General features: G+C 39.9%; 3 protein-coding genes across 3 annotated transcripts; 2 read left to right on the top strand and 1 right to left on the bottom strand.

Moving 5' to 3' along the window:
• Nucleotides 1–977: 977 nt before the first annotated feature.
• On the top strand, nt 978–9,455 carry pola2 (polymerase (DNA directed), alpha 2). The gene is made up of 18 exons (XM_023289131.3): nt 978–1,324; nt 2,570–2,694; nt 2,790–2,878; nt 3,860–3,917; nt 4,114–4,223; nt 4,622–4,821; nt 5,052–5,140; nt 5,480–5,632; nt 6,091–6,153; nt 6,265–6,316; nt 6,539–6,657; nt 6,745–6,783; nt 6,959–7,032; nt 7,833–7,941; nt 8,161–8,267; nt 8,443–8,499; nt 8,587–8,713; nt 8,804–9,455. Exons 1-18 carry the CDS (start codon nt 1,240–1,242, stop codon nt 8,954–8,956), a joined length of 1,809 nt encoding a protein of 602 aa, XP_023144899.2. The 5' UTR covers nt 978–1,239; the 3' UTR covers nt 8,957–9,455.
• On the bottom strand, nt 9,098–15,954 carry LOC118471550 (protein starmaker-like). The gene is made up of 11 exons (XM_035956742.2): nt 14,120–15,954; nt 13,762–13,821; nt 13,503–13,656; nt 13,253–13,336; nt 12,904–13,006; nt 12,169–12,696; nt 11,936–12,077; nt 10,464–11,387; nt 10,222–10,386; nt 10,108–10,142; nt 9,098–10,022 (listed from the first exon to the last, which is right to left on the bottom strand). Exons 1-11 carry the CDS (start codon nt 14,215–14,217, stop codon nt 9,925–9,927), a joined length of 2,391 nt encoding a protein of 796 aa, XP_035812635.2. The 5' UTR covers nt 14,218–15,954; the 3' UTR covers nt 9,098–9,924.
• A 47-nt stretch (nt 15,955–16,001) lies between these two features.
• Nucleotides 16,002–21,178, top strand: zdhhc24 (zinc finger DHHC-type containing 24). The gene is made up of 3 exons (XM_023289130.3): nt 16,002–16,585; nt 17,999–18,276; nt 19,275–21,178. The coding sequence occupies exons 1-3, from the start codon at nt 16,281–16,283 to the stop codon at nt 19,565–19,567; spliced, it is 876 nt and encodes a 291-aa protein (XP_023144898.1). The 5' UTR covers nt 16,002–16,280; the 3' UTR covers nt 19,568–21,178.
• The last annotated feature ends 2 nt before the right edge of the window (nt 21,179–21,180 follow it).

Here is a 21,180-nt window from a genome sequence, read left to right as displayed (position 1 = left end):
TTGTCTTTTTTTCTATTATGTTTCCCAAAATAAAATAAAGTAACAGTAACAGTTTATAAAATACTTATGTGTAGCATTATAGTGTGTACATCCATATTTAGGTTATTATTCTGGCGTCTCAAAAACACTTACTGCCCCTCCTCATAAGACCATCAGACATTTGCAACATTTATAATGCTGCTACTACTGCACTGACTGAAAATAGAACTGAACTTAAGGCCCTACTTCTTGTCTCTGAGTCTCTGAATGGTCTGGCACTAAAATATATCAGAGATATGTTTGCTGAGCACAAGCATGGCAGGTCCTTCAAGTCTGAAGGAACTGCTCACCTAGAGCAGTTTTGTGTGCAGAAGTCGGATCAGTTACACAAAACATTTACTATGCACTGTACCATGTACAACTGTGTATGTAACAAACAAATTCAACTTGATTTGATTAGAGATGCACAGAGTTCAGACCAGACAAAGTGAAATGCTGAATAAGCTGAAGACTGTTGTTTTTTCACCCACTTTTAATAAATGAATGTTATTATGAAGTCTGGTCTAAACTGTCTGTACTTTTAGAAAACTTGATTAACCTTTAATTACTTAATTTTAATACATTTCTTTACAACTTTATTGTATATTTTATCTCTTTGATCCATTGTCTTTTTTTGTTGTTTTAGTCCGTTTTAATAATTCTATAAATTTCTAAGCTTCGTTCAACTTGTCTGTACTAGTTTTGATTAATTTGATGAACATCTTTTTGTTTACTTTGTTTTTTTACGTTTTCCTGTAAAGCACTTTCAGTAGCCTCTGTCTATGACAAGGTGCTATATAAATAAAGTAGCTTCGCTGTAAATACGCATTATATCGTGCTGAAGTACACTATATTATTTGTAGGCTTGTGACAAACAAAAATATTTAGACTAAATTTACTTAAGAATTAGAAGCTTTTATTTTGGTTGGCCATGGCGACTTCTGCTTGTCATCGTCTCGGACGTGACGTATCTTCCGGCCGCCAACAGCGATAGCGCTTTTTCGCGGTAAAATGAAAAAGATCAACTGATGTCGGGCAGATTTACTCAGAGTTTTTCAATCTGACAGCTAAACTCTATCGAACTGCTGTAACTACAGTGTAAACGTCGTGTTGTCCAGATAAGCAGGTCGTCGGTGTTGTTATGCAGAGAGAGCACAGCTAACGTTAGCAACATTACAGCACTGAGCCTACTGACGTCTGACCACATAACAGCACTGAACAATGGCACTAGTAACCGCTGAGGAGCTACAGTCAGAGCTGGACATATTCGGCATCCCCTGCCAGGATGAATCCGTCCTCGACAAGAGTAAGTAGCTCTAACGCCAGCTGACAGTGAATGATTATGCGTTATTTCCAGGACGTTGTTAGCCAGAGTAGCTACGTGACTGTTATCTCAGTCAACAAGAAGCCCAGAGTTCAGGGAGCAGGATAGCAGTGGTGTGCTTTTACTTTCATCGTATTTGTCTTATTTAGTATCATCTGTTGTTATGAAACTATGATGCCTTTTTGCCTTTAAATTTCTTTTGCATTGTTATGTATGTGCAACTGTAGACAACAGGTTGATAAAGACAAAAAATACACAGTAAGACAATATATTTACTATAAAATCATATTTTTCGTACAATTTCTGCTCGGCCATCTCGTGTTTTTTTTTTATAGATAAAGTAAGGTTATTGATAAAGATAATTGTAAAATTTTTGTTTGATGTTAAATACTTTTTGTATTTTTTATTATTTAAATTGCACTTGGACCCACTTTCAGCACGTTTTTTGTTATGTTTATACTGGAGACTATGTTTGGATGCCAGTATCTCTGAAACTAGCCTGAAATTTGTCATCATACCATTAATTCAGAATCTACAATACTGGACAATTAGATGAAATAATCTCTGACTATTGATGAGTTAAATTTTGAGAAAAAAATTGAAGCTGTCATAGAAAGTCCCGTCTTTGAACAGATGTTGTAGAAGAAGATAATGCAGAAGTCACTAGGAATATTTTCTGAACTATATGTGACTGCATGTCACAATAATAGAAAATAAAATGTTCAGAATACTTTTTGTTATGAAATACTAGAACAGATGTTGTAGAAGAAGATATTGCAGAAGTCACTAGGAATATTTTCTGAACTGTATTTGACTGCATGTCACAATAATAGAAAATGAAATGTACAGAATACTTTGTTATGAAATACTAGGTCACAAAATGGGGGGGGAAGTTATTTCCATTGAACTTTCACAACTGATTGCGCATTTCTGCACAATTGCACTGGCCAGAATTACCCTGAATTCCATCAATATTTTTGTAGGATCTTGACTTAAGTTGCTCTCCCTCCTGAGTCTGCATTTATTTCAGTTGTGTTGGGTTTCAGTTCTTAATAATTAGATCACTCGAGTACACTCATCATAAACTTGTCTTAACCCTCAGCTTTTGATTTACAGCAGCATTTCTAGTCATTGTTATACCACATTCATTCTACTTCAGTGTATTTGTGGCTCAGTTTTTGTCTCTTGTTTACACTGGGTCTGCTCCTGTTTTCCTTCATATCTCAGTGGTGGAGCAGTGCATCTGCTACAGGCTACAAGCAGATGAGATGCTGCATCAGTGGGTGGCCTACAGCTCCACAAAAGATGGACTGAAACTCACTATGGACACCCTGGACCAATTTGAATATGAGGTAACAACAATATGTATACTGTTCACGGATTTACATTTTTTGTGTTACTAGCATGTAATCTGGATTGTCCTGTTTTGTTCGATTGTTCTTGGCAGATTTTAAAGAAGAGGAACAGATCCAAACAAGGCTTCAGAAAGGACGAGAGTCATAACAGAACCAGAGACATTCACACGTTACAGGATTTGTATCCTTGACAGTAAACAAAAATAATCAAATACATATTTAAATCTAATACTTTATTGTCATATCAACATAACTAATTGGAATTAGTCTTTCCAATTAGGTATGTACCTTTTACTGTGAGTATAAGTCAGCCAATAAAATCATCATATGAGCATTAAACAAATGGGTAAATACAATCCAGTCCATGCGAACACAGTGATTAAAACACTAGCAGCTGTAGGAAAATTAGCAGCAACATCGGTGACTCAGTAGATAAAGTGTCTCAAGTACATTAAAAACATCTGTCTTGCAGTTATTTAAACCTGATGAGTGGGGAGAGGGTTCAGGATATGTGCTGTTCTCAGTGTTTTGTCTTATGGGACAAGGAAGGAAATTAAAGATGTTGTTAATCAAAAGAAGGATGGGACTTTTACAACTATGAGGCCCTTCTTTTGTAATCCAGCCTTGTAGGTTTCCATTAGGGGATAGAGGTTGTATCCAACAATGCTGGACGTTCTATGAACCATGTGTTTATACGGATGCTCTTCACTGCTGCTCTATAAACTTCCAGTCTTTGTCTGATGAATAATCTGAAGAATTGCAGCTGTACCCCGACTTGAGGAGGGATGTGTACAGTGATCAGGATGAAAGATGCAAATCTCCTGCAGACAGAATGATCTGTATCTGAGTGTGTCTCTATTCAGGAGAGCATGTCTGTGCCATATGTTCTTAATGTCAGTTATACACCTTTGTTTTACATAATTAATCGCCTCCAACTGGTTTAACTTGTAGCATTTTCCCATGTGTCTGTAATATGTCGTAATGGTCATACTGGATCAAAAAAAACAGTGTGAACAATACCATGTTGTCATAGTAAACCGCTGTATTTGATCCGACTTGCATCAATTCAGTTGTACAGCAGCACCTTCTTGAGTTATCTATTGTCTGTATTAGTGTCTAGTAATGTTATTGCACTACAAACCTTGACCGAGTTTTTTTCCAGAATCAAAGCTGAGGAAGAGGAGGAGACCCTCTTAGATGCCTACTCTACTCCTGCTAAGGTGAGGTGCCGCTTCAGGCTGGACAGAACTCTTTTTCCCACAAAGTTCACTCTGAACTATTTTTCTGTTGAGCTCTGCAATTTTTAAGCCAAGTTAGGTGTGACGAACAGGTCGGCTGTGGAGTGAGTTGGAGTCTTGGCTTTCTGTAAGAGATCTTGCTCAACAACTGCCCTGCTCTGACTTTGTTTCTGTACAGGGCTCTCAGAAACGAGCACTCACCACCCCGGAACATCCTCGTTCGAAGAGGAGTACAGCTCTGTTAGCCAGCCCAGGCCTGCTGCTGTCTCCAGCCAGCTTCTCTCCCAGGTACATTACAGCACATGCTGTCAGTCAGTGAGCTGCTGGAAAACAATTGAATCCCTGCAAACTTGTCAGATAGTAAAAATTTAGTTTTCTCTCGTCAGTGGACAGTATCAGCTTATGTAGTGATAGGTCTTATTTAGAGGGATCAGCTGGAATTCTTTTAAGTTAAGCATCATTTTCATTTTTGATTGCCCTGTTTTGTTCTGTTTTTTGTCATCGTAGGACTAATTTGTAGCTAGTCTATTTTTGCTTCCCTCTTTATATAATAGTGGACTTTAAGCTATATATAATTTTTATTGAAAGAAGAAAAAAGAGAACAGATTGTTTTTTAAAATAATTGCTTTGTTAGGCATTTGTCTGCAGTGACTCAACTCTGCCCTTCTCATTTCTGTTTTTGGAAGCACTACACCCTCACAGAAGTACAGCCAGCGAAGTGGGAAAGGTGAGGTGGTGGTCACGTTTGGGGCCGTGCAGGGAACCCGTTGGGTGGGCAGGAAGAATCCGGGTGCAGGCGTCCAGCTGGAGCTCCTGGAAGGCCCTGAGGACTCCCTCCACTGCAGCTACAAATACATGTTCCAGAGGCTACGAGATATTCGAAATGGTACAAGACTATACAGTCATTCATGGCGATGAATCTCAGACACCATTTCCTGTGGCTCAACACTGATATCTAGTCAGAACTAATGTAAACAAGTGTGTACAGATGAGAAAACATCAAAATAGAACCAAAAGTGACAAATAAAGGCAGTACAAATCAGTTGAGATTCATCAATTAACACATTTAGAGCACCTGGAGGTTGTAGCTCATAATTTTGCTTTTTTTTCCCTCAGTGTTGACAGAGAAGATTGAGGAGCTGGGAGAAAACTTGAGGACTCACTTCAGCATTGAAGAATTCTCCCCCGTCTCTCTGCCTGCCCAGGTACATGAGTGTTAATGCTGCGGAAATCCTCATAAAATTATCCAAGTTTCAACCTGTTTCAGATAAATAGTAGATATAGTTCTGAAAATATACCAGCGATTAATTTTTTCCCCCTGTAGGATACTCCTAGATTTACTTTAAACATTTTTGCAAGCATGAAAGTACTGCATTGTCCCATAGTTTTACTAGTTTCAACACATGAGAGCTGAGGTGCACTCAGTATTATAGCATGATATGTGGATCCTTGTGAGTGCACTATATATGGCATGCATTAATTATTTTTCTGTAGTCATTTACCCGACAACTTAGTTCGTTGTGTTAATGTCTCGCCACCTCCAGGACAGTATAACAGTGTTGGGTCAGGTTTGCTGCGACAGTAATGGCAAACTAAACGCTCAGTCGGTTCTGTTGGAGGCAGGACCAGAGCAGGGTGGTCAGCAAGTACCTGTCGACCTCTCAGAGCTGAAAGAGTATTCCCTCTTTCCTGGTCAGGTGAGCTGAAGGAAATTATTGTTTTTATAGATCAAGCTATTAATGATTCTCTACTGAAAATGTTTTATTAAATTGCAATGCCAAATATTGTTGATTATTTCTATGAATTAGAATGTCTATAATGCTCCACTAACAATTGCATCCAACTGTGCAGCCATCACTGGCATTTCTGCTAATTATTCTGTCATTATAAGTCTCATTTTCGTACCAAGCGGTGGTTTCTCCTTTGCCTGTGCACTTAAGTTTGTGTGCAGCAGGTTATATGGCCACCAAGAGTAACAGAGCATGCCAAGGACATGGGCTGGAGACTAACCCAGAGTCTGACCGAGAACTCTGACAGTTGTTCGATAATAATTGTTCAAATTTTCTGCTTCACATTTATTTGTTCACTTTTTTTGTAGTTGTATCCAGAGATGCCACACATTATGAAACATTAAACTTGGAGTCTTTTGTTTCAGGTGGTAGTGATGGAGGGAATGAATACTACGGGAAGAAAACTGGTGGCTTCCAAACTCCATAAGGTCAGCTATGAGTTTTCAAATTAGGTTAAGGTTAAGTTTCAGAGTATCTCAACAAAAAAGGGGGCGGGGGGCCTGTTTGGGTTTCTTTTGGTAACGGTTTTGTCGTTTTAGGGAGTTCCACTTCCTTTCTACACTTCTAACATAAAAATGGAGACTGATGAAGGTAAGGAGTTGTACCACTTTATCATAGAGATTGTATGTCTATCCTGTTACTGACTTGTTTCACTTCTGCCTGGAACTCTTCTCTCAACTTTCCCAAGTTATTAAATGAAGAGGATATACACACAGAACACTTTCATTTTTAAAAGGATGCTTAACTTTGCTGTGTATTTGTGTCAACTACGTTTGTTTTTCTCCTCACCTTCTTCATCTCCTGTAACTGCAGAACCAATGAATGTGCTGGTGGCCTGTGGACCGTACACTCCTTCTGACAGCCTGACCTTCGACCCGCTGCTAGATCTAATCACTATCATCGTCAGGGATCGTCCTGATGTCTGCCTGCTGGTACAGCTTCTCTTGTTTTGCAATTAGAAAACCTCTTGTTGTATTTTACAAGCACGTAATCCTGATTTTCGCTTTTCTCTTCACCAGCTGGGCCCATTTGTGGATTCCAAACATGAACAAATTGAGGTTGGTATGAAGTGGACAGCACCCTCTGCTGCTAATCTGATGTTCTGCTAAAACAGTCTGACATGAATTCCTTTATTTCAGCGTATTTTTATTGCTTGTGTCCAGTTCTTCAAATCAAGTTGGTTGATCTTGAATATGTGTCACCATCTCTGACCTTCACCTCTCTCTCAAACAGAAAGCTCAGGTGACCGAGACATTTGAGGCCATTTTCTCAAGATGCATTGAAAGCATTGTGGATGGCACCAAAAGGTACGTCTCATCTCCCCAACGGTGCCAGCTAGTTCCATTCAAAAGGACAGTGCACAAACAGCTTTGGAAACTCTCTCCTCATACCTTTGCAACATTGGATTGTGGATCTGAGTTTGAGCGTTTGTGTAACTTAACAAAACTGGCACTCACACTTAGGAAAAAAATGCGCTGGGTTTGAACAACTGTGAATTGCAGCTGCACAGTGGGTCGGTGGTTAGTACTGTCATCTTGCAGCTAGAAGATCCCCGGTTCACGTCCCGGCCTGAGATCTTTCTGCACCGAGTTTGCATGTTCTCTCTCTGTATGCACGGGTTTTCCTCTGGGTTCTCTGGCTTCCTCCTACAGTCCAAAAATATGCTGAGGTTAATTGGTGAATCTAAATTGTCCATAGGTGTGAGTGTGCTTGTTTGTCTCTGTGTGTGGTCCTTCAATAGACTGGTGACCTTTCCAGGGTGACTCCTGCCTTCACTCTAAGTCAGCTGGGATAGACTCCAGCCCCCCACGACCCTAATGAGGATTAAGTGGTGTATAGATAATGGATGGATGGACTATGAATGTCACTGTTGTCTTTTAAATGTAGCAGTCAGCAGCAGCAATATAAACCCATTTGACTTCTGGTGAGGCTCTTTAACACATCATACAACCTAGTTCTGATGAAGTATAATCCAACCCTAACAATTCCACTATTTAGGACCCCGATGACCTTACAATAAAAACAATGCTTTCTTAATGGTATCTTGTAACGTGCCTAAATCAGAATCCTTTTACCACATTGAAGCTTTGTGTTTTCTTGTATCCAGTGTTGGCTGTCGCCTGGTGTTTGTGCCCTCTCAGAGAGACATCCATCATCATTTCATCTACCCACAGCCGCCCTTCACCCTCCCGAACCTCAGCAAGGACCAGGCCCAGGTCAGACACGAACACCTGACTGTTGAACTGTACATGTAAACTAGATAAACTGCTTGTGTTTATCACAAAGGCAGGAAGGTTATTATTTTTTCTTTAAGCATCAAGATGTCAAACTACAATCCCACATTTGACTATATTGTCAATAAGATTCAGGGAGAGGAACTAAAATAAATGCACATTATCATCAGTCTAAAATAAACTTCTCTTCCTACTCTACAGCGTGTCACACTGGTTCCTGATCCCTGCACCCTGCTGATTGACGGCGTGACCTTTGGCGTGACGTCCACAGACATTTTGTTCCACATGAGCGCAGAGGAAATCAGCTGGTGAGGAAGACTGTGCAATAGCAGAAATGGTTATTTTTATTATCCACATACTTTCATCCAGTGATGCAAATCAGTAGGAAATCAATTTGAGATCAAAATGAGATGATGATCGACATATATTGTATATTTCAGTCAATGCCTTCACTGTTGAAATGAAAGATGTGTTGTGTTGCAGTGGCACCGGATCGGACAGATTCTCACGTATTCTGAAGCACATGTTGACCCAGAGGAGGTACAAGTCCTTAAAAAACTGAGCTCTGCTTCGTTTTTTGATGGCGTACGCCATTAATGACCCCTTCGTGTCCGTTTTCACTTTCAGTTTCTATCCGCTGTACCCGCCTGTCGAGGAGGTAAACATGGATTATGAGAAGTTCCAGAGCTTCGGCCAGATGTCGCTCACCCCTGACGTTCTCATCGTTCCCTCTGAACTGCGCTACTTTGTAAAGGTACGGGAACATTTTTTTTAGTTGTCTAAAGCTTTTAATTAAAAGTTTCACTGAGTGGAAATACTTAGAAAATCTCCCCGTTGTCCTCAGGATGTGGTCGGCTGTGTGTGTGTCAATCCTGGACGGCTGACCAAAGGCCAGGTGGGCGGGACGTACAGCAGGCTGCTCATTCAAAGCAGCAATAGGTCAGAGGATGGGAAGAGAGTGAGCCCATGCTTGACTGCTCAGGTGGTGAAAATATAACAGGAGTAGAGACTTTACATTCACATTGTCATCAGAAATGAGCTGACTCAACCAGGACCAGTTTTGCTTTAAGCACTGTTCTCTCCAGGTGTGCTGAGAAAAACATGAAAAAAAAAAAAACAACTCACTGTACTGTTGAAACAAATTCCCATATTGATTTATTTTTATATTACACGTCAGAATGTGCTGTACTCTGGTTGATGGTGTCATAACCTTATGGGATATCAGGCACTCAAATAGAGGAGCAACAATGTCTTCAATAAATTATCAACACTGTACAGTTTTTCTACTTGGAATGTTATTGTTGTTATTCTGTGGTTTCATTCAAACATTATGAAATGTTCCTTTTCTTCACAATCTTATTTACTCTGGTGGTGTTTTAGGTTTCACAGTAGGTTTCTTAAGGAGGAAAAAGAAACCTGCCAAAAAATCCTGTGTGTGTGTATGTTGTACTTTAAACTGTAGTCCAAAAATAAAATAACTGTTCAGTTTGTGTTCAGCAGTCTGAAGTTATTCCAGTTGAGATTGCAGCTTAAAAACCATTACGTTTAAAGAAGGAAATATTGATGATATGTTAATAAGACACAATATTTTAAATAATCTAGCACCATTAATGAGACTTATGTTTTGAGTGTAATTACCGTACTTTTTGCCAAAAGAGACAAAACACAGAATAAACAAAGCTAAAGATGAATTTAACTGGTAGCATTTTTTATTTTTTTTAGATTTTCTAGAGATACTGCAATAATAGTATTGTGATCATGGAGTGAATAATCTGACATCCTTGTAGAGATGATATAATCATCCCCAATTAAAAGGCCTAAAAAGTACAGCAAACATCAACACACTGCTGTTTCTTTCTATATATATAGTTTTAGTATATAATAAAATATATTACTCTGAAGTCATATTCTAGAAAACTGAGGTAGGTTTTTGTCCTTGAATCTCGAGTTTAGGCAGTTACAGATTTAGTCATAAAAGTCATCAAACTCATCAGAGTTATTTGGGTGATTTGTCTTTGATGTGTCTCGCTCCACTTGAAAAATCTTCATACTGTCAGGAAACGCTGGAAAACAAAAGTCAGAGTCAAAATCTATGACATTTTCTGTGTTCTTGTCACCTTGTGATTGTAATGAATGATGATACTGTACCTTTGGGCTTCTCCTCAGCTTTTGGGTCCTTTTCTCTGAAAGAAATGTAAAAAGAAAAAGAATCATATTTCATGATCTAATTTATGCCAGTGGAAAAAAAAAATCAGTACTTACTCCTTTGTTTGCTGCTGAGGTGCGAGGAGATCCTCAATATCCTCATCGCTGAATTCATTTGAGTCATCATTACTGGATCCTGTTTTACTCTTCTCCTCTTCTTCCTCCTCATCACCCTCATCATCCTCAGCTGCTTCTTCAGGAATAACCTGCACCTGTATTGACCTAAAAAGAAATAATAACAATTGCATAAGTCAGGTGGCATTATTTGTGCGGAATATTATTTAATTCCTCCATCTTACCTCTTTTGCTGTGGGCAGATGATGCTGTCGTCTGAATCTCTTTCCTCTGGTTTTCCTTCTTCATCCCTCCTGTGCTCCTCTTCATCCTCACTCTCCCCATCCTCTTTATTTGATCCCTCCTCATCCTCTCCTACACTGTCCTCAATACCTTCACTTCCATCCTCATCCTCCTCTTCATCTGATTCCTCCTTATCCTCTTCTATTTTGTCCTCACTACCTTCACTTTCATCTTCCTCCTCCTCCTCTTCTTCATCTTGAGAGGAAGAGGCAGAATCCTGTTTTATGTTCTCCCCATCTTTTTTCTTCAAACTGTTTGACTCTTCATCACACCCCTGATCCTCCATCTCCTCCTCTGCTGCCTCTTCTTCCTCTGTTGAATTGTTTCTGGCACAAACCTGCTCATCATCTCCCTCCATATTTCTGTCTTCTCGTTGCTCGTCTCTCTGGCTGTTCTCTGCATCTCCATCATCTTCTCCAGCAACCAGAACTTTCTTTCTCTCTCCTTTGTCCTTTTCTTCTGTGCTGCTTTCCTCAGAGCTGCTCCTCTCCTTTTCATTTTCATCTCCATTTTCAATCTTTACACTCTCGCTCCTTGATTCCTCGTCTCTCTGGGATCCCGACTCCTCTTTACAGCTCTCTGATGTGTCATCAGGACATTGATTCCCCAAATTTTCCCTTTTGGACTCGTCATTTGAACTCCCCAGCTCTTCACCAGTATGCTGGCTCTCTGAATCATCTCCTTTGCTGTTGGTCCTTCCCTTTGCCATCTTCTCAGATCTTGGTGATCCAACGGTGAACCCTCCACTTCTCCTTGTCCTCCTACTGCTGTTGCTATTGCAGTCTTTCTCTGGTGAGGCATCACTTTCTGAACTTTCTGCCACTGCAGCTGAGGCAATGACAATAGCACTGGAAGTCCTGGAAGACCTGAAAGAGAAATAGATTTGAAAAAGTTTTTACCTCTTCAGGATTGTAGAAACACGTGAGAAGAGAATATTGTTGTTTGGCTCAGGCACATTGTGCTCCTCTCTGCTGTGTGTATTACAGTCCATAACTAAGATAACTTAAAGAGGAAATGTATGTAGCCTCAAGTGGTTTCAAGTAGGCAATACTTTTTAAAAAATGTGCTCCACTTTGATTCCCATCATGCTATTCCCATGCTCTCTTTCCACACACGTCTTATTTGTAGCTATTTTGACAAATTAGGGCAAAATGCCAAATAAACATGTCTTAGAAATGTGCGCACAACCCAGAATAGTTAAGACTGACAGATCAAAGCATTAAAAAGACAGGTATGTAAATGGGGAAGAGCATTGATGTGTACATCCATTGTGTTACAGGTAGAGAGAGAAGTAGCCAAATACACTGGTAGATAACAAAAGGACATGTTTGCATGGCTTATGCAACATAAAGTAAGGAAATGTGTTTATGTGTTATGGGTGAGATTCAAATAATCTATGAAGAAAATTACTTACTCCTGAGAGCTGCATCTTTCTCTGTCTGAGGAGCTATGCCGTGTTCTTCCTCTCTTCTCCCTCCTCTTCCTCGTCTCTCTGCTGGCCAGAGTGGAGTCTCTGCCGCTCTCACTGCTCTCTGCCTGACCGATGGACAGACGAACTGGACACAGAATGTGCACAACTTACAGTTAAAGACGGAGAGTACCTACAATAGATTCACTGTGACGTGACATCAGTGCTCGTCTTCCCACCTGGTTTAACGTCCAGCTCCTGGGACAAATGGCTGCTCCTGCTTCCACCACCTCTCTCAGCCTTTGAGCTGGGCGCTCTGCTTGTCTTTTCCTCCCTAACAGTCTGTGAAACCCTCGACTCAGGAGGAGGCTCCTCCATGTAGATCTGCCCCCACAGGGCCTCGGGGCCTGAGGGGATCCCAGCTGCTCCAGCAGTCCAGGACCAGGGGTAGTCGGGCTGTTGGGAAGCCCATCCTGGTGGATCCTGCCTGAGCCAGGGATGATGATGATGACGACGACCAGGCGGGGGGGTGAGGTGATGGAGCGGAAATGGGTGAGAATGTTGGAGGAAAGATGGGGGGACTTGAGAGGAAGTGTGGGGCTGAAAGGGCACTCTGATAGGAAACCTACCTGTATGGGATTGAGAGTGGGTAAGAGGGGAGGACTGTGTGTAGGGAAGATGAGAGAAGCCATCTTGGTTGTAGTTTGAGTACTCTTGGCTAGAGTATGTTTGAGGTGCAGCAATTTTTTGTGGCCTCTTGATAGCACCTATAAATAGATACATATGAGACAGGAGATACGAATGCATGATAATACGTTTCCCATAAATCGGTACATTCCTGAAAAGCAAAATTGTTGAGGTCCTCCACTTTCCCTGTCAGATTCCCGGATTTCCCAGTGTGGAACACACCATTAATATGAAAGAAGGAAGGTAACAATATCCTTTTTTAAAAATAAGCGATAAAGAGAACAAACCTTGTGAAAGTAAAGGTTGGTCTGCAGAGGATTTTGTCACTGGTTCGTCTTCTGTTATCTTTTGATATGACCTCAAACAGTCCTCCATCCTCTGCTGAAGACACTGACAGGACAACAAGTGTCAACAACGTAAATGATAAGTTCTCAGACATCTTTTTGAGATGATAATTTTGAGAATTGAGGTAAAAACAGAAAATAATTATGATGTATGATTAGCAAAGCAGAAAATGCATTTTTTTTCAGTCTCTTAACGTGGATATTTTGATTTCTCTAGTAAAATGTGTTAGATTCAAAATTTTGGGGGGAGGTAGAGGGGAAACTGACACTGCATAATGTGCATTGATTGTACCTTCTTCTGAGCAGTCTGTGTTTTCTCCTCGAGTTGTTGCTGCCAGCGGGGGGAGCTCTCCACCAGGTACCTCTCATACTCCACCTGTAGGGTTTAAAGGTCACACTGGCAAGTTTAGCCCCAGAGCTTTACAAAGTACAGATGAGAAATATGTGTTTTTGACAACCTATACGGTCATCAGGCTTCCCTCTCTACACCATTTTCAAAATTCTTCCAGTGCATAATGTGTAATTTTTATATATCTGTGTACCCGAATAGTCTTCATGGCAGCGTTGCGGACCAGCATCTCTTCCAGTGTCTCCTGAGCTTTCTCAAACTGCAGCAGCAACTGCCTGTTGTGTTGTTGTGCTGCACACTCTCTCTCCTTCAGCTCCTGCCAGCGCTGCTGCAGGTGCATCTTTTTGCTAAAGGAAATGCCCACACAAAGAGGTAAAATACATTTACACCATTGTAAAGTACACAACATATCACCATGCCAGCATCTTGTTGCATTTTCTCTTCACACTTACAGATGTTGTTGGCTCTGAAGAGTTGAAAAGTCAGTTTGCGCCAACATTGGCCTGTTGACACTGTAAGAGACACAGACAGTTTGCTATAACACCAAATGACAGTAACCAAACACATTCTCTCCCAAAAAAGTAGCACAAGTCTGACTATTGCTTACTGAAGTTCCCATACAAAAAGGTAATAAAAACCTAAAAGACTCACGTTCTAGCCACACAATACAAATCTCCATATATACAAGTACATTACGGTAATTCCACCATATGTTTAGTGAATGGCTCCTTTGGCATTTTAAAGACTGCAAAAGTACGAACTCTGTATATGTCACTTCATTCATTCATCAGCAGCATTCACTTGTCTTACCTCTTCATTGCATAGTGCTCTCTTTGTTTGGTGAAAGTGCTTTGTTCAGTGCTGGTCAAATGCCCAAGAGAGAGTAAATTTTCCTTCGGTGCAGCCATGACTGCAGGCTTTCAGTAGATGCAGAGATTATCAGGGATTAAAGGCTACGCTTTGAGGGGGGAGGGACCAGAGACATGCTGCCAGTCCACATATGTGGGCACGGTAATGGGGTTAAACAGTAGTGAGCGCAATGTTACTGTCACACAGGTTACAAAGTTACTGACACAGCCATTTATGTATACTGTGGGCCTGTCATTGAAATAATTGAAAACCTTTGATATTGCAGTTTATTACCACATAATCAAAATTTATTTCTTCCTAATATCTGATTCATGGAAGAGTGCAGTAGGCACCACTTTAATTCCATCTAATGCTCAATTCATATCATAAAACAAACAGGTATTTCAAACTGAGGCACTTTAAGTTAGCATTTTCAACTTCAGATTACAGCGTGACATGCACAGGAAGTTTATTTTAATAACAAAGTGAGATTTATCAGTTGTTCGCGTTTTTTTCGCTTTGCATTAGATGTTTTTAGGAGATCAAAACTTTCTATTGTTCCTGCTGTTACTGGCTTTGTTCCCACACTCTCTCTATACAGGAAAAAACTATTAAAAGTTGAAATGAAATAAATGATTTTAAAATTTTAACAGTAATCTTCAAACAATTATTTTTAGACATCGCCTATTATACAAATATTTACATTTTCTTCTTCTTCTTTACCATTTTCTTTTTTAAAATGATTTTATCGATTTTCCATATTATCATCCCTATTACTATATTGTGATTGAATTATTTCCTTATTGCTCTTAATAATTTGTGCTTTTTTTTCCTTTGTCATTTTCTCATCTCATTTTTTCCTCTATTATTTACAAAATCTTTGATGCTTTGCTGGGGAGCAGGGAGCACTGAAAGGGACAGAAAGAGACTAAACAGACTGGTCAGGAGGGCCGGTTCTGTCCTGGACTGTTCCCTGGACTCCATAGAGGAGGTGGGTGAGAGGAGGATGTTGGCAAAGCTCACATCCATCATGGACAATCCCTCTCACCCACTGCATGACACTGTGGGGTCTTTAAGCAGCTCCTTCAGCAGCAGACTGAGACATCCACCCTGCAAGAAAGAGCGCTATCGCAGGTCCTTCATCCCATCTGCTATAAGACTTTACAACATCAGCATCACTGGCTGATGTTAACATAAACTGGACTATATCATTACCACCCCAAACCATAAAATTTGCACAGACATTCTTGCACTGCACATCTTTGCACTTTTAAACTTTATTTTTATTTTTATTTTTTCTGTTAAAAATTTTGCCACCCTTGTATATATTGTAAATAAAACTGCTGTAACAATGTAAATTTCCCCTGGAGTGGGGAGAAATAAAGAACTTTATCTCTTATCTCTATTGTTGAGGAGAAATGTTCATGCCAATAAAGCATACTGAATTGAATTGAACTGAACTGAACTGAAATGAATTGAACTGAATTGAATTGAACTGAATTGAATTGAATTGAATTGAATTGAATTGAATTGAATTGAATTGAATTGAATTGAATTGAATTGAATTGAATTGAATTGAATTGAATTGAATTGAATTGAATGAGCTGAGTGTTGGTTAATGGGGACAAAATACACTGAAGCAGCAGCAGATATGATGAGGGTGTATTAAAAATAAATAAATAAATTTTAAAAATCACCATTCGCACCAATATGTACAAACAAAAGGCCGAATAGAGGGAATGAGCGGAATAGATTTTCCTCGCATGGGATATCAGGGGCGGAACATGAGTGTCTCGTTTCAATGCGGAAGTATTTTCATGTAACACCTGCTAGCAACCGTGATTTCGTCCAGTAGCTCAGTTCGAGGCAGAGACAGAAGTTAACAGAGGCCAGAGGCGTTATATTTCATCTCTTACACTACAGCAATCTGTCTAGAAGATATTAGAGGTATTATTAATAATTCACACGGTTGATTAAACTTCACACGGGCGGCTAATGGGCGGTTATTCGGCTAACTAAGCTAACCAACCGTCACCGCTGTGCGCCTGTCAAACCGCTCCCTCCACTGTTCGTGTTTTGAGTTGTAATTCAAACATCTGGACGAGGTGGACGGGCACGAAACATGACGAGTTTCGCCGCTAAAGTGTTCTGCAGGGTGGAGAGGCTGTGTCACCACCTGCCCGTGGCCCTCAACACCTTCCTGGTCTTCTCCATAACCGGGGAGGTGAGCTACCTGGTGCTGGTCGAGGCTCCGCTGGAGGCGGACCAGAAGAAGACGGTGTGGTCCGCCTGGTGGAAGGTGGTTCACCTGCTGGCTCAGTACTTCATGCTAGGAAACATCTGCTGGAACGCCCTGCTCTTCCTGAAAACCAGCCCCAGCATCAGAGGGGTGTTCCTGGGAGGGGAAGGCATGGGGCAGGGCTGGAGGTAAGGAAGAAGAAGCTGCCATTAGATTTAGGCTTTAAGGCTTCAAACACAGCAGACTGTTTAGTAAATACATAAACATATATGGCCAAAAGTGTGTGGACATTGATACTTACGTGTTTAATGTACTTCATGAAGTCCGTATAGGTTTGCTTTCTGTCATAGCTGTGCATGCTTTATAGTTTTAAGGGAAAGATTGAATAGTTAAAAAGGAGATTTCCTGCAGTCTTCGAGTAGCTTTAATAAAAAATCATATGCAGCTGAAATTAACTAACAGAGGACACAATGTCATCTTGGCCATTTAAATTTATTTTAAAGATGGGTGCTTGAGATGTAACATCACGTTTGTAAGGTGTCCTAAAAACATAAATACAAATCATGTGCAAACACAACATTATATAACATACACTACAAATACAGACAGCTCACTCATCCTCTCCACCCACACGCCCAGATCTCTGCTATTGTAAAAGAAAAATCTGTTACAAAGACCCAGATAGTACATCAATTACATCATCACAGAGAACAACTGAAGTAGTTTGATTTCAAGTCCCTTGTAGCACAACCAACTTTAAAAAATGGGAGTACATTCAAATTAAAAGCATGGACAGGTTGCTTGGAGATGAGAAAGTAAAGAAAGAGCAAAAAGAAGTAATAGATGTAAGAAAGGTTCTTCCAACTGAAAGGGGCTTTGTATTGAAATGGCCTATGTCCAACCTCTTTAGGAATTCTCAGGACAAAGAAAAAGAGATATTGCATATGGTTAAGTGGATAGCAGTATCTACAAGAGACCGGAATCCACTTCAAATAGATAGTACAGTTATAATAGCACATTTAAAATGAACTGGATCCAGTCAGATTGTCTTCTAGCAATTCATACAAGACAATGGATGGTAATGGTAAAAAACATGTATATACAAGAATATACAATGTATAATTCTATATGAGAATTATTTATATGGTCTAATACAAAAGCAATTTTAACATAATCAGCAATAGGTAGTATGAACTACATTCAAATGAGTATCTTAATGAACGACTGATGCGATTAATTCACTGTAAATCCCATTTTACAACTGTGGAAGCATTGGGGGAAAAAATTGAAAATGTGCCACAATAACTTTCTAAACCGGCCGATGGATTTTTGACATTTATTAAATGGGAAAATACGACAATAAGAAACTTAAATACACACCAAACTTAAACCACACCAAAGAAACTTAATTCTTTATTGCTGATGTTTCTTAATGTATATTTATTTTCCACTTGTCCCAAGAAGGGATTTCATGTCAATTATTTCTGTAGACCCATTCAGATGAATGAAGTAAGCTAGTGGTAGCCAATGTCATCTGTGAAATGTTGTTCAGGAACATCTCCAACCATAACTGAGTGTTTTCTCTCTTGTTTTCCACACAGGTACTGTTATACCTGCGAGACACACACTCCTCCTCGCTGCTCCCACTGCTACGACTGTAAGGTGTGTGTGCTGCGGCGGGACCACCACTGTGTCTTTTTCGGCCAATGCGTGGGCTTCCGCAATTACCGCTACTTCCTGAGCTGCCTGTTGTTTATGTGGTCGGGGCTCCTGTACGCCACACTGATGAATGCAGAGGTCTTCATCGTCATACTGAAGGAGGGCGTGACGGTGCACAGCGTCCTGCTGCTGCTCATACCCTGGATCATGCTTGTTTCAGGTACAATCTGGTTACGATCCATTGTGCTACTATTCTTTGTAGCTGTGTTAATTATTGTTAGGAGGAGTTACTGATATGATACACACCTTTTTTCCCTTTAACCTTGATCTGTTTTATATTTGACTGAGCTATTACACAGGATCTACATTAGTGAGTTTGACAGAAGAAAATTGATCATAAACTTGTGACAACTGTCAATGTAAAGCATTTAAGCTGTTTTTGGTTTTGACTTTAAACCCATATGCAGTGTTTTATATAATCCTGCAACTATATATATATATATATTTTATTTTTTTTTTTTAATTAAATATTCAAGAATCTAAAACAAGGAAAAGACATAAATCCTTCCAATAGACAAGCTAAACAAATCAAATGTGTGGCTTGTTTTGACTGATGCAGTGAATAAAAACAGTTGCCAGTTGACTTTCTGTAATTAATTGAGTAATTGTTTCAGATATTGTTATATATCGCCCTTATTAGTTATCAAACTTTTAGTATGAGATGTCTGTGCTCTCCATCCTATACCTCAGTGTAGGAGAACCAAACTGTATCTGACCAGCTGGTTTTTCAAGATGTTGACAATTTGCACTTTGAGATATTTAGTTATCACCAATTCTAGAGAGGGTTGTTAAATAATGACAATTGGGGACATTTTCAGTTCTGTGTTGAGACAAGCAGCCCAATTAAATGTACACTCTTTTCATTGTAATTTTTGCACCTCCTATAAAAAATTTCCAGAAACTTTGAAACATGCCATCACATAAACAAATAGTCTATATAGTAGCAAGTATGAATTGTATAAACTCTGTGGGTTACTTCTCCCTAAGCTCTCTGTAAATTTCAATGTGAAAGGATTGTCTTTATTCCTCCAGTTCACGATTTACTTTCATCATGATGAGATGGATCCCAGACGTCAGTGTCAAGCATTAAATTTTCTTGGGCCTGAATTCATATATTTGGCTGTGATTTAATCTGCGCCGCTGTTCGTGTCTCCCCAGGCCAGGTCTCAGCACGTGCCTTTGCCTTCGCCTTCATCGCTGACACATGCGTGGTGGGTTTTCTGCTGGTGTCCGCTTTCTTCTTCTTCCATCTCTTCTTGCTGTTTCGGGGTCAGACCACCAGGGAGTGGTACTCATCCCGCCGACCCTACAGCCTGGGACTCCTGGGCAACCTGCGCCACACGCTCGGCACTCGCTGGTACCTCTGCTGGCTCTCCCCGCTCATCCCATCAGCAGTACCCGGAGATGGGATACACTTCGAGGTCACAGGATCACTGGAACCCTACCGGTAACAGCTGACAGTCTGAACAAGCCATGTGTCCTTACTTCAGTGGTGATGGTTAATGTTTTGGGAGCATCAGCAGTTGGGAATATCACCTCAGTTCCGAAGAGGTAGGTTGGGATGGGAAGAAGCTAGAATAGCGTGTTTGTTTCAGATGTTGCTGGTTATAACCGTCAGCCGGTGTCCTCTCTGTAGCCTTTTGCTGTGCTGACACATTGAGAAATTAAGGGTCTTCTTTTGAAGGTACATTGATCTTGACCTAGAGGTAATCTGTACACTCATTGAGGCAGTCTGTAACACAGAAATCAACTGTGATCCTTTGAAATACTGAGCACTGAAAATATATGTTTAAAAAACTACTGAATGAATGTATTTTATTGATGATAAAAAATTTAGACGTTAAAAATCCTTATTCACAAACTATCGCAATCCCTGACTGACTACTAGGGCAGTGGGGCTAAATGGAGTGGTGATAAAGGCTAATTATTTGTGTGTTTCCCATGCACTTACGCTGTCTGAATCTGAAAGTCACACAGCTGTGGCTTGCACTGTTCCTGATTGGACCACAAGATTATCATAAAGTACACAGTCATTAACTTCCTGTTTGCTGTTGTGTATTACTTGCTAGGACTGTGATATGCTTGTGCTTTCCACTTCTCTGCATCCACTCCTGAGCTCCAGCTGAGTTTATGACACTGACCTTTTCACTGGTAGTCAGTGTACCAGATGGAACAGTGAGAGCACAAAGATGAGATTCACAATGATGTCTTAACACCTGCAGGGCAACACATGTAAGCCCTAAAGAAAGCAAACAACAGAAAAATACAGTACATGGCATGAAATATGGTGTTGCAGTTTACAGACTAATTTAAAGTCATTTGGTAAATACATTATTTCAAATCTGTCCTTTGAACGTGATATGTGAGCAGTCTTTCTCCATGTGTCATATTACTTTGCCTATGTTTCAGTCCATAGCAACATCTGTGTCCTGACAGATAATATAAATACTGAACTATTTTATGCAGTTCATTTGATACAATACTAATACTTTCAAACTGTACCTTCCAGTTAAATTAATCAAAAAGACAGCAAAATGTTTTTCCAAAGATTTTAAAGTTTTTGTTTTTCTGAGGTGTTCCTGTAGCAGTTTACCTGACAATTTTTAAGTATGTTTCATGTTGTCATCTGCTTCAATTCAGAATATGATACAACACTTGATGCAATCTGGAATTACCTCACAACAATCCTTATTTTCCTCTTCTGCACTTTTTGCTTTGTTTTTAACTCTCCTGGCCTTAAAATGTTGTGAAAATTACAAGCCTTTGTTTTGACTGGTGCTTTTACTTGCCATTAAATTTACATTATCACCAAAAATATTATTAGCAAGTGTTATTGGTTGTTTTGCCTATCATATATGTCTGCTTAATTGCTTTTTTGATGGTGTTTGTTATGGGTCCTATCATTTATTGTTTAATTTTGTAATTTAAATGTGTTTAAATAAATTGTATGAAGGGAAGTACCAGCTCGCTGATAATGTTATTTTTATTATTGTGAATTTTGCACCCTTGAAATTGTTGTGGTGTAACCTGTATTGAACTGATTAAACTTGGGTTTGAATTTCTG

This window comes from Amphiprion ocellaris, chromosome 13 (genome assembly GCF_022539595.1).
Source record: "Amphiprion ocellaris isolate individual 3 ecotype Okinawa chromosome 13, ASM2253959v1, whole genome shotgun sequence".
In the NCBI taxonomy this organism is placed as follows: Eukaryota; Metazoa; Chordata; class Actinopteri; family Pomacentridae; genus Amphiprion; species Amphiprion ocellaris.
Note: the sequence above shows the minus strand (reverse complement) of the source record. Positions and strands in the feature narration are given on the sequence as shown.